At 38.8% G+C, this 13,759-nt stretch overlaps 2 protein-coding genes and 1 long non-coding RNA gene across 7 annotated transcripts in view; 2 read left to right on the forward strand and 1 right to left on the reverse strand.

Annotated features, from left to right (window-relative positions):
• The window catches only part of LOC115226689 (zinc finger protein 91-like), a 151,591-nt gene that overhangs the window by 136,695 nt on the left and 1,137 nt on the right, over positions 1-13,759 (forward strand). The gene's annotated exons all lie outside the window — the stretch shown is intronic.
• LOC115226337 (zinc finger protein 271-like) overlaps positions 1-13,759 on the reverse strand; it is a 478,512-nt gene that overhangs the window by 9,313 nt on the left and 455,440 nt on the right. For 2 of the 5 annotated variants that reach the window (XM_036515246.1, XM_036515245.1), the window contains exons 2-3: positions 6,852-7,705; positions 6,570-6,767 (exon numbers count right to left, since the gene is read on the reverse strand). In XM_036515246.1, the coding sequence (XP_036371139.1) occupies positions 6,570-6,767; positions 6,852-7,410 (757 nt within the window). In that variant the 5' untranslated portion in view covers positions 7,411-7,705. Of the gene's footprint in view, positions 1-6,569; positions 6,768-6,851; positions 7,706-10,140; positions 10,351-13,759 lie in introns of those variants that run through there. The other 3 variants (XM_036515247.1, XM_036515248.1, XM_036515244.1) reach the window with 3 other exon arrangements.
• LOC118768562 lies at positions 12,183-13,640 on the forward strand. The gene is made up of 2 exons (XR_005004371.1): positions 12,183-12,392; positions 13,196-13,640. It is a non-coding gene; the product is annotated as an uncharacterized LOC118768562 (long non-coding RNA).

Genomic DNA, 13,759 nt, shown 5'->3' on the forward strand with positions numbered 1-13,759 from the left:
TTCTTTTATGCATTTCTCTCCTATCCATGCTGTAAGGACATACCAAAACTCCTCCTGACATCCCTGTGCATTATTCCTTATTGAATATCACATCCTTATAATTTCTGTATATTGTTTATTATCTTTTAAATGGTTCACTCATTAACCCTTTAGTATTTAAACCGGCCATATCCGGCCAAAATATTTAATCTGTTTTATGTTCAAACTGACCAGATCCAGGCTCTCACACCTACCCTACAATGTTATTCTACATTAAGTAATTACACCATCAAGATCTTGAAGATATGAGATAATGCATGATCGATTCAAATCAATGGGAATCAATAGGTATTATGTTTGATAGAATAATCTGAACACTAAAGGGTTAAACTGGCCATATCCGGCCAAAGTTTTCTCCCTATTTTATGTTTAAACTGACCAGATCAGGGCTCTCACACCTAACCTACATTGACATTCTAAAAATGAACAATCACGTCATTGAAACCCCAAAGTTGTAAGATAATGAATGATTAATTAAAAACAATTTGAGTAAAAAAATATTACATTTAACAGAGTAATCTGAACACTAAAGGGTTAAATATGTTATACAATAACATAAGTTACTTGTGTATATATAAAAGTTTCTATAGTGTATTGTGGCAAGCTTTTGGATTGCAATCTTCATCATCATATGTTCCCTTCAAAAGCTGGAAATGAGGTTATTAAAGATCCTCCTGGAATAATAAATAGATAGAACACTTTGCAGATCATTAAGGAGTTACTGGTGAATGACATCAAGAACCAGTATAATTTATTTCTTTTTCTTCAAAAGTCCTCTTTTCACCCCCTTGGAAAAAAATTTCCCCCCAAAATTTCTTTATGATTAATTTGTTGGTGCAAATTTTTGTTCTTATATTCATTTAATAAACATTTTTTTTTACACCTATTACACTTTTTTGTTTTGATTTGGTAGCCGGGTGTTATAGTAAACATTAAGCTTTTGGTATGTATTTGAGTATGAGTGAGCACCACTTAGACACATGCAAAAAAAATAAATTACATGATACCAGTGCAGGTGGCACTTAAGAGAACTATCCAAACGTGGCCGTAGCCAGCGCTGCCCTGATTGGCCTCCGTGCTGGTGGCACGTAAAAAGCACCATCCGATTGTGGCCGTTTGCCAGACTCGTCTGGCACGTAAAAAGCACCCACTACACTCACGGAGTGGTTGGCGTTAGGAAGGGCATCCAGCTGTAGAAACACTGCCAGATCAGACTGGTGCAGCCTCCTGGTTTCCCAGATCCCAGTTGAACCGTCCAACCCATGCTAGCACGGAAAACGGATGTTAAACGATGATGATGATGAGAACACACCTTCACTCACTCACTCACTATCTTTCTCACACACATCATCATCATCATCATCATCGTTTAACGTCTGTTCTCCATGCTAGCATGGGTTGGACGGTTCGACCGGGGATCTGGGAAGCCAGAAGGCTGCACCAGGCTCCAGTCTTATCTGGCAATGTTTCTACAGCTGGATGCTCTTCCTAACGCCAACCACTCCGTGAGTGTAGTGGGTGCTTTTTACGTGCCACCTGCACAGGTGCCAGGCGAGCCTGGCAACGGCCACGGTCGGATTGGTGTATTTTACGTGACATCGGCATGGAGGCCAGTCGAGGCAGCGCTGGCATCTGCCACGAGTCGGATAGTGCTTTTTACGTACCACCAGACCAGGGATCCTGGCTGGTTCAATTCGATTTCGATTTCGCTTGCCCCAACATGTCTTCGCAAGCAATGAAAATACTCACATGTACCTATAAAAGAGATGTATGCATAAGTATTTATGTATGTACGTATACATGACAATTTATCCCTTCACTTCCTCTCTCACACACACACAAAAATCCATTTCATATACACATACATACATTTTCACTTTCTCTTCTCCTTCACTTTACAACAAAAGTAAATAAATAAAATTCTTTTACGGAAATTAATGAGAAAAGCAAGTCAAAACGAAAGATTGCCAAAAAGAGATATCCAAGCGGGGAAAGTGTTTGCAGTAACCCCTCTCTAATTTCACTAAAATGACAGATTCTAATGCTTACAACCCATGGTATGTTTATAACTTTAATCACATGGAACATTGATGATTGTAAGGTAAATGTACCTATATAATGTAGAGGAAGAGAACATGGAACTGTGTAAGGGGTATAAAAATGTAAAAACACTAATTGCAGGTTTGGGAAATACAATCATTTTTCAGAGCCTACATTCTATACAGAAAGCAGGACAGGCATAGTTGAGATGTTGAGATACTTGCAAGGTCATTACCTGATAAGGAATAAACTTCACAACATAGGTTAGCAGTTAGTTATTTGAGACCTAGAACTTGAAGGTGTGAGGGATTTCAGCCAATCTGGAAGAGGAAGTCCTAGAAACTTATGCATCCTTAAAATGGTTGGAGATGCGATGTACTAATTAAAGCATTTAATATATGAATATTCTGCAAAATGTGAATGAAATTTCGGAGAAGTCATAATTTCTGAAGACTATTAGCAAGTACTCACAAGTAGTTGATTGTCTACATTCCACTTCCTCTTCTTGTTCGAGAACTGCATCAATGGAATTTGTAGTTGTACCAGTGCCGGTGGCACATAAGAGGACCATCCAAATGTGGCCGTAGCCAGCGCCGCCCTGACTGGCCCCTGTGCCGGTGGCACGTAAAAAGCACCATCCAATTGTAGCCATTTGCCAGCCTCGCCTGGCACGTAAAAAGCACCCACTACACTCATGGAGTGGTTGGTGTTAGGAAGGGCATCCAGCTGTAGAAACACTGCCAAATCAGACTGGAGCCTGGTGCAGCCTTCTGGCTTCCCAGACCCCAGTTGAACTGTCCAACCCATGCTAGCATGGAAAGCGGACGTTAAACGATGATGTTGATGCTTGATTAAGTTTGCCAAAAATAGTTTTCACAATATAATTAAGAAGGCAGAGGACTGGTGTGAAAATATACACAAACAACTGCTGAGTGCGTTTATAACAGAGTGTCAATAGTGCTTCTCTGCAGCATGAAGCTAAATTGCATCTCATCAAGGTTCAGTCTCTCTTTAATTAACCGGACTGACTCTTTCAATGGCTTCCATAGGAGTGGCTGTGTGGTAAGTAGCTTGCTAACCAACCACATGGTTCCGGGTTCAGTCCCACTGCGTGGCATCTTGGGCAAGTGTCTTCTGCTATAGCCCCGGGCCGACCAATGCCTTGTGAGTGGATTTGGTAGACGGAAACTGAAAGAAGCCTGTCGTATATATGTATATATATATGTATGTGTGTGTGTTTGTCCCCCTAGCATTGCTTGACAACCGATGCTGGTGTGTTTATGTCCCCGTCACTTAACGGTTCGGCAAAAAGAGACCAATAGAATATGTACTGGGCTTACAAAAAGAATAAGTCCCGGGGTCGAGTTGCTCGACTAAAGGCGGTGCTCCAGCATGGCCGCAGTCAAATGACTGAAACAAGTAAAAGAGAGAGAGAGAGAGAGCCTGGTCCTATAATCTGAAATCTCTGCTTTTACTTCTGTCTAAGGCATCTCCTTTACCCTTGAAACATTTTGACTATAATCCTGTTACACTAAGCATTGTTTATACCTTCCTGGACAACCTTATTAATTGAATGGAGAGAAGGCAGTATCCAAATATGCCACATAATTTATGCACTTTAGAAGTAACTAGCAGTATCGCCCGGCGTTGCTCGGGTTTGTAAGGGAAATAACTATAAAGCATTTTTAGAGAGTTATAGCCAAAAAAATGGAAAAAAATGATGGTAAATTTTTGTTTGAGAGTTAAAAAGGTCGAGCTGCGTCCCCTAGACAGTCTGTGGTTTGGGTTTCTGATTCTCGACCCCATATCGAATTTATCGATTTTTTTCAGAACTGGGGGAACTTTTCAAAATTTTTGCTGCGTTAGTTTTGAATTATGACATTGGGCGATGTGTGTGTCAAGTTTCATCAGAATCGGTTGAAAGCCGTGGTCAGGGTGAGGGTACAACCTAACAGACACACAGATAAACTGCCGTTTATATATAGAGAAGATTCCTGGTGGACAAGGGGCTTTCGCAGTCTTCGAATTCTTAACAGCCACCAGTAAGAATGGCTGGGCCCTCATGTTCCCATTAGGACAGCTCTCTCACATTTAGTCGCCTTTCATATTTGCACTTCCATCCTTGTATCTTTTAAGAATCAGTGAATGCAAGTCTGCACACACCTCCCACACTTCAATTTTTACAACCCAGAATGCTTCATAATTTTGATCCTCAAACAATAGAATATTAGCATACCTGTTTTGTTTATTTTTCCCCTTGGTAAATAAAGCTGTTTCCTAGCTTCTCTTCCAGCTACCTCCATTCTTCCATATCTTCCTCTTTGCTTTTATTGCTCGGGATGCTTCCCTGTTCCACCATCATGTCTCCTTTCAGCTGAATGGCATTTTAGCTACAGATTCCTTCCACAGTTCTATATCAGTTGTCTCCTAAGAAGCTCCAGTTGCACTATATGCTATATATCCCCACCTACTCTTTTTACTTGTTTCAGTCATTTGACTGCGGCCATGCTGGAGCACCACCTTTAGTCGAGCAACTCGACCCCGGGACTTATTCTTTGTAAGCCTAGTACTTATTCTATCGGTCTCTTTTACTTGTTTCAGTCATTTGACTGCAGCCATGCTGGAGCACCACCTTTAGTCAAGCAACTCGACCCCGGGACTTATTCTTTGTAAGCCTAGTACTTATTCTATCGGTCTCTTTTACTTGTTTCAGTCATCTGACTGCGGCCATGCTGGAGCACTGCCTTTAGTCGAGCAAATCGACCCCGGGACTTATTCTTTGTAAGCCCAGTACTTATTCTATCAGTCTCTTTTGCCAAACCGCTAAGTGACGGGGACGTAAACACACCAGCATCGGTTGTCAAGCAATGCTAGGGGGACAAACACAGACACACAAACACACATATATATATACATATATACGACAGGCTTCTTTCAGTTTCCGTCTACAAAATCCACTCACAAGGGCTATAGCAGAAGATACTTGCCCAAGATGCCATGCAGTGGGACTGAACCCAGAACCATGTGGTTGGTTAGCAAGCTACTTACCACACAGCCACTCCTGTGCCTAAAGGTTCTAATTCATAGATCACATCTGCAACTGTCTTAAGCATCTCTAAGCTTCTGGGACTTCCTCTTACACATTGGTTGATATTTCTCACACCTTTAAGCTCTGAATCTCAAATCATTAACTACTTATGTACCTATGTGGCTCTTATGTCTGTTTTTGTATGATGGTTGTCCCTCTGATAGATATTGTCATAGACCAAAGTCATCGATGGGATGTTTCAACCTGGTACTGTACGACCCCCCCCCCCCAGGCATAAACTCTAATCATCCTCAAAACATTGGATTGTTATCCATCCACTCAGTATTGCAGTGTAATTACTACATCAGCACAGACAACTATCGACACATACTCTCTCAATACTGGCTGACATCACCTTATTCATAGTGACTTAGGAATTTCTTATGCTTCATGTTCTTCCTTTGGGGTCTCTTCTGTTTTGTACTTGGGGTCATTATTTATGTACACATTTGAGAACTTGTGTATGAAAGAGTCATAACAAATTGTATCACGTAACATATTTAATGAGTGAAGTATTTAAAAGATAATAAACAATAATAATAATAATAATGAAATTATTGTATACAGTGCTCAGGTGCACCACAACTTGTCAGAAAGTGCATATAAAGTACATGCAGTAATGTAGAAATGTCTGGAAAGCGAACAATGTATGAGTCAGATACATGCTTGTGTGTGTATGGAGGGGAGAAAATCAAGTGTAGTGTTGGCGAATCTCAGGAAGCATGGAAGTTTTGAAGGATGCAGTGCTCCGACAACTAACAACTGATGCCGGCAGTTTGTTCCATGCTTCAGCAACTCTCAGCGTGAAAAAATGTTTCCTGAAGTCATGGGAGCTGTGCTGTTTTCTTACTTTGTAAATATGTCCACGGGTGTTAGACGGGTGGAGTTTGAAGAGGTGCTCAGAGTTATTGTTTGTGCGATGGTTGATAATTTTATGGGTGTCTGCCAAGTCAGCTACCGATGCAATATTCAAGAAAGAATTATGTGTAAGGTTGTTAGGAAGAGGAAGAGTGTTGGGATGGGGGTCCATTCATCAAAAAAAGAAAGATGAATGTTACAAAAACGAACCAAAAAAAATCTAAAAGATTTGAATATACTTTAATTACAGAAAAAAAGAGGAATATTAAAAATATATAGCCAACACAAAACTATAGAAACTACTTTTTTCCTTTCTTCCCTGTATGATGAATATGTTTGTGTTTCATTAAATGACTACCATTAGAGAATGATTTACCACAGATATCACAGTGATAAGGCTTCTCTCCTGTATGAATACGTCTGTGTACAGTTAAGACACTACTGAAAGAAAATGATTTACCACAGATATCACAAGGATATGGTTTCTCTCCTGTATGAGTAAATTTGTGTTGTTTTAAGCAAAAATTTCGAGAGAATGACTTACCACAGATATCACAATGATGTGGTTTCTCTCCAGTATGAATACGTCTATGTGCATTTCTGTTACGATTCTGAGAGATTGATTTACCACAGATATCACAATGATATGGTTTCTCTCCTGCATGAGTACGTTTGTGATGCATTAAGTTACTATTATGAGAGAATGATTTACCACAGATATCACAGTGATATGGTTTCTCTCCTGTATGAGTATGTTTGTGCAGTATAACATAGCCACTCGTAGAGAATGATTTACCACAGATATCACAATGATATGGCTTTTCACCTGTATGAGAACGTTTATGTGTAGTTAAGGCACTATTTTGAGAGAAAGATTTACCACAAACTTCACAATGATGTGGCTTCTCCCCTGTATGAATACTTTTGTGTGTAGATAAGTTACAACTAAGAGAGAATGATTTACCACAGATATCACAATGATACGGTTTCTCTCCTGTATGAATACGTTTATGCTTAGTTAAGACACTATTTTGAGAGAATGATTTACCACAGATATCACAATGATATGGTTTTTCGCTTGTATGAATCAGTTTGTGATTCATTAAGTTTCTATTGTCAGAGAATGATTTACCACAGATATCACAATGATATGGTTTCTCTCCTGAATGAAGACGTTTGTGTTTAGTTAAGACACTATTTTGAGAGAATGATTTACCACAGATATCACAATGATATGGTTTTTTGCTTGTATGAATACGTTTGTGCAAAAGTAGGTTACTTTTTTGCAGGAAGGACTTTGTACAGATATTACAGTCATATGATTTTGTCTCCTTTACCATGGGTTCAGGGGAAATCAATTCTAAAATTTTCTCACTCGTTTCCATTGCTTTTTCTCACAAATCCCAGTATATATATATTTTCCTTGCTTTTATACTTTGTTTTTACAAACACGTCCAGTTTTACCTTTGTTTAGCAACACTTCTATAATTTTATCCAGTCAGTGATGTCCAGAAACTTGGCCAACGATATTATTCCAGAGCAAATGTTTCACAAGAATTCTTCCACAGATTTGTAAAATACAATCTGATACATCTGTTTTGTATAATATTTTCTTTCAGTCTTTAAAACACGGTAGATATTGAGGATGTTTCTTCCGTTATGTCAATGTCATTTGATGTTCTGAAATTATATAGAAACGACAGTGTAAGATGTAGAAGCTGCTTAAAAATATAAGTTTTTATTTCTGTTGAGTTAAACTCTAGGAATAAACATTTAAATTAAGATTTGAGCAATAAATAAGAGGGGACGGGTGAGAACCTAAACCTGGTCAACTCCAACCTGCATACCAAATACATCAAAGTACTCATTGTTAAGTCTCACCAGCCATTCATCTCTTAGCTTTTGCAGCAGCTACCATATAAGGGAGTGAGTCTCCCAGCCAAACGCTTCCTCTGGCTAAATACAGTGGTTTACTTCTTGTTCAATACTTCTGAAATTGCCAAACTACAAACAGAGTATCAATAGTGCTTCTCTACAGCAAAAAGGGGCTTTCAGTCTTTGTATTCTTAACTGATTCCGGGACCTGTGTGTGGGGTTCCTTCACTTTTTCACCCGTCAAAAAAAGGGGGGTTGCAGCATATTAGGTCAGGGTATTTGATTCCACGCAAAAAAAATCTGAATATTTTTTTCTTTTTTTTTAGTGAAAATCGTACAGGTGAAAAGATCAAAATTTACCCAAAATTATCCATTTACCTACAATATTTTACGTTACGCAAAAATTGAAATGGCGCTTAGCGTAGTAAAAGCTAGAAGAAATCATATTTTCGTATCTTCATTAAAGTGTTCCCCATCCCTAGCATTTTGAAATTCGTGGAGATAGTTTGAAAAAATCCCCCCTCAAAACGGATATTATCCAACTTACGTGGTTGATCTATTCCAAACTCCGGATCTTTTCAGTTTGAACGGCAGTTTTTAACATAATTTCTAGGTAACTAAAAAATTTTAAACTTCGTATCCTGGTAGAATGTGTTTATAAAACATCTTTTTCTCTTGGCTTTATTGAGAAAATTCTATAATTTGTAAGATATTTGTTGGTTTTTTTCTTCAATTTCTGCAATTTCAACCAATCAAGGATGTCTATTGAGGTAAAAAAACATTTTGTGCCGTATGAATATGTCCCTCGTTTAAGAAACAGATTGGGTTTATTTACATTTGTGAAGAAAAAAAAGATACCCTTCCCCCACCCCTAACCCTAAAACAGATTGAAATGCAATAGATCGATACTAGGGTCATAATTATGGGTGACAATTTCATATGACACCGCTAGAAAAAACTGCTGTTCAAACCGAAATGATCCCAAACTCCACCTTATTTATTTATTTAGTTGCATAATTGTAAACCTACAAGCATGAGGAAACAAAGTCGAATGTACAAACTATCCATAATCCCCATTCAATTGTACTTTTCTCTTCTCAACAAATTCCTACATAATCCTTGTTTCCATTATCTGAAATGTACTTTCAGAAACTTTATATTCAATACTAGCAGTATCGCCCGGCGTTGCTCGGGTTTCTAAGGGAAATAACTATATAAGCATTTTTAGAGAGTTATAGCCAAAAAATGCATTAAAAATGGAAAAAAAATTATGGTAAATTTTTTTTTAAATCGTTGACTCATCGTAGACATTTTTAGAGAGTTACTTCCCTTATATAATAGCGAAAAATGCATTAAAATGGAAAAAAATGGTAAATTTTTTTTAAAATCGTAGACTCATCGTAGACGCGCGCTAATACCCAGAAGGGCTCGATATGAATCACGACTATAAGATACCCGGTTTTGGTTAAACTGCACCGCAAAATGTGGGAGTAGTTAGGAATCTAAATCGTAGGAGACAGACACACAACTTCTCTTTTATATATAAAGATTAGGAGGAAAGAAATTGCTAGTAGAATGGGCAGACATCGTTAGCTATACAAAGAAACAAACATTCGATAAACTATAAAAGAATGTTGGTTTCTGAACATTTCAGTGGTTGGAGTGTATTTCAGAATATTTCTTAAACGAAAGAAAAAAGAAGGAGAACGTGTCAACGATGGAATGTGTAGAAGGCAGATTTCGCAGCGAGAAATAGCAGCCAAATCTTGCACATACCAGACACCTCTCATCCGTAGCTAGAGATAGCAGTCAAATGCCGCAAAAATCAAGGACATCATTCGTTAATAAAACATAGAATAGAAACAAAGAATCGATGCGCGGCATTCTTTCGATATAACTCGACAAAATCAATACGTTTCACTTCGGGTATTTCCGTGGAAGCAAATGACAGTTCGATTCTGTTTCTGCTTGGAAACAAATATGCAAGGCTTTTTTTTTCTTCAAGTTTAAAACGAGACATTGCTGGCATAATTCCGTTATATCTATACTCCACAACCCACGGAGATACCCGAAGCGAAATGTTTCGATTTTGTCGAGTTATATGTAGAAAGGAGCTTGCATAGCTAGAAATAGCAGCCAAACCCCGCACAAATCACGGACATCTCTCATTTATTCATAAAACAGAAAGACACAGGGAATCAACGCGTCTACATTGAATATTTTCATTGTTTAATACTTACGGAAATCTTTCAGAAAGGATAGTGTTGTTATATACGTGTGCAGCTGGCAGTTGAGAAATAAATTATAAGCATTACAAATGAATTATCAGCTGAGTAAGAGAAATTCACGCACCTGGACATTTAACCAGAAACCAACATGAAGAAGGAGGTATGGCCAGTGCGCATGCGTATTTCCTCTCTTGCAATATATTACAGCAAAGCGTACTTCTCTCCCATTGCATATCTGTATATTGCCTATTTCTTTACTACCCACAAGGTGTGGAGGCGCAATGGCCCAGTGGTTAGAGCAGCGGACTTGCAGTCATAGGATCGCGGTTTCGATTCCCAGACCGGGCGTTGTGAGTGTTTATTGAACGAAAACACCTAAAGCTCCACGAGGCTCCGGCAGGGGATGGTGATGATCCCTGCTGTACTCTTTCACCACAACTTTCTCTCACTCTTACTTCCTGTTTCTGTTGTACCTGTATTTCAAAGGGCCAGCCTTGTCACTCTCTGTGTCACGCTGAGTATCCCCGTGAACTGCGTTAAGGGTACACGTGTCTGTGGAGTGCTAAGCCACTTACACGTTAATTTCACGAGCAGGCTGTTTCGTTGATCGGATCAACCGGAAGCCTCATCGTCGTAACCGACGGAGTGCTTCCACCACTACCCACAAGGTAGATGTTGAGGATGTTTCTTCTGTTATGTCAATGTCATCTGATGTTCTGGAATTATAGAGAAACAACAGTGTAAGATGTAGAAGCTGCTTAAAAATATAAGGTTTTATTTCTGTTGAGTTAAACTCTAGGAATAAACATTTAAATTAAGGTTTTGAGCAATAAATAGGAGGGGACGGGTGAGAACCTAAACCTGGTCAACTCCAACCTGCATACCAACTCAGAACGTAACGGCAGACCAAATACTTATTTCTTTACTACCCACAAGGGGCTAAACATAGAGGGGACAAACAAGGACAGACATAGGTATTGAGTCGATTACATCGACTTAATTTGCTTAATTCATCGACCTCGAAAGGATGAAAGGCATAGTCGACCTCGGCGGAATTTGAACTCAAATTGCCGTTGACCTGTGTCCCGCGCGCGAGCTGGCAGAATTGTTAGCACGTCGGGCGAAATGCTTAGCGGTATTTCGTATGTCGTTACGTTCTGGGTCGACTTTGCCTTTCATCCTTTCGGGGGTCGAAAAATTAAGTACCAGTTGCGTACTGGGGTCGATATAATCGATATAATCGACTTTGTCCCTTCTATGTTTAGCCCCTTGTGGGTAATAAAAAAAATAGGTATTTCGTCTGCCGTTACGGTCTGAGTTCAAATTCCGCCGAGGTCGACTTTGCCCGTCATCCTTTCGGGGTCGATTAAATAAGTACCAGTTACGCACTTAGGTCGATATAATCGACTTAATACTTATGTCTGTCCTTGTTTGTCCTCTCTGTGTTTAGCCCCTTGTGGGCAGTAAAGAAATGCCTATTTCGTCTGTCTTTACGTTCTGAGTTCAAATTCCGCCGAGGTCGACTTTGCTTTTCATCCTTTCGAGGTCGATAAATTAAGTACCAGTTGCGTACTGGAGTCGTTCTAATCGACTGGCCCCTCTCCCAACATCTCGGGCCATGTGCCTAAGAGTAGATAAGAATATATTGCAGACAGCCTAATCGTAGGCCACAATTAATAGAACAGTTACATCTGTTACAATCAACCGATTCTTTATTGAAGTTCTCAACCTAACTTAATACACGGGGAAATTTCAAACGGCATTTTTCAAGAATCGAAAACAGAATCTCTGAGACATTCAATGTGGTTTCAAAAATCACAAAAAAAAAAATATTTAAACCCCAAAACTTCAAAGGGTTCAACATGCGTATCAACCTATTTCTTTATTACCCACAAGGGGCTAAACACAGAGGGGACAAACAAGGACAGACATAGGTATTAAGTCGATTACATCGATCCCCAGTGCGTAACTGGTACTTAATTTATCGACCCCGAAAGGATGAAAGGCAAAGTCGACCTTGGCGGAATTTGAACTCACCAACCACAAAATACTATGACATAAAGGGAGATAATTTAGACTCAGCTGCCTGGAAACATTTCAGAGAGGAGATACGCATGCGCATTGAAAGTACTTGCTGCATTTTGATATCCAGGTGCGTGGATTTCTCTTAATTAGTTGATAAGACATTTATAATAGTTCTAATGAATTCCTCAACTGCCAGACACACACATACATAACAACACTGTCCTTTATGAAACATTTCCGTAAGTATTAAACAACGAAGATCTTCCATGCTTTTAATTCTGTAGACGTTCGGTTTTTTGGCGCATCGATTCTTTGTTTCTCTTCTGTGTTTTATGAACGAATGATGTCCTTGACTTTTGCGGGATTTGGCTGCTATTTCTAGCTATCGATGAAAGATGTCTATAATTTGTGCAAGATTTAGCTACTATTTCCAGCTATCGACGAGAGATGTCTGATTTGTGCGAGATTTAGCTGCTCTTTCTAGCTATGGATGAGAGTTGTCTATGATTTGTGCGAGATTTGGCTGCTATTTCTAGCTATGGATGAGAGTTGTCTATGATTTGTGCGAGATTTGGCTGCTCTTTCTAGCTATGGATGAGAGTTGTCTATGATTTGTGCGAGATTTGGCTGCTATTTCTACCTGTAGAAGGAGGGTCGTCAACTCCCAATTTTTTTTTTTCATATTCGTTTTCTACATACTTGTGAACACCCACCAGGCTGCTTTATTTATTTTTTGTTCCCGGGGGGAGGTCTTTATGTTGACCCCACCTTCTACACTGTCCATCTTTGCCACGTTTGAAAATTGAAAAATTCTAGGTTAATGTTGATATTATTACCCAGAAACAAAATCGCAAAAAAAAAAAAAAAAAGTGCAACGGGTGTTAAAAAAAAAAAAGGTGTAGGAAACGAATACGGAAACAAAAATACCCGGAAAGCAACGGGAGTGGAGAGAGGACTTCGGAAAATTCCCAAGATCCGATGTTTTGCCCTCATAACTTTTAGGAAAATAAACTAAAACACTGTTCTTTCTATGTAATTTCAGAACATCAGATGACATTGACATAACAGAAGAAACATCCTCAATATCTACCATGTTTTAAGGAATAAAAGAAAATATTATATGAAACAGATGTATAGCATTATTTCTAGAAATCTGTGGTAGAATTCCTGTGAAACATTTGCTCTGAAATAATATTATTAGCCAAATTTCTGAACGTCATCGACTGGAGTGTCAAGAAGAGAAGCTTCTGTGCTGATTAAAGTTGGATTAATGTATGTAAGTGTTGCTAAATGGACAGAAATACCACAGCAGAAGTGTTTGTAAAGAATAAAGTAAAAGAAGAAAAGGAAGAAAAATATATAAACTGGGATTTGAGAGGGAAAATAATGGAAAAGAGTGAGAAAAATATACAATTGATTTCCCCTGAACCCAAGACAAAAGAGACGAGATCATATGATTGTGATATTTGTACAAAGTCTTTTTCTCAGAAAAGTGATCTAAATATGCACAAACGTATTCATACAGGAGAGAAGCCTTATCAGTGTGATATCTGTGGTAAACTATTCTCTGTCAGTAGTGCCGTATCTAGACACAAACGTATTCATA

This window comes from Octopus sinensis, linkage group LG30, assembly GCF_006345805.1.
Source record: "Octopus sinensis linkage group LG30, ASM634580v1, whole genome shotgun sequence".
NCBI classification, from domain to species: Eukaryota; Metazoa; Mollusca; class Cephalopoda; order Octopoda; family Octopodidae; genus Octopus; species Octopus sinensis.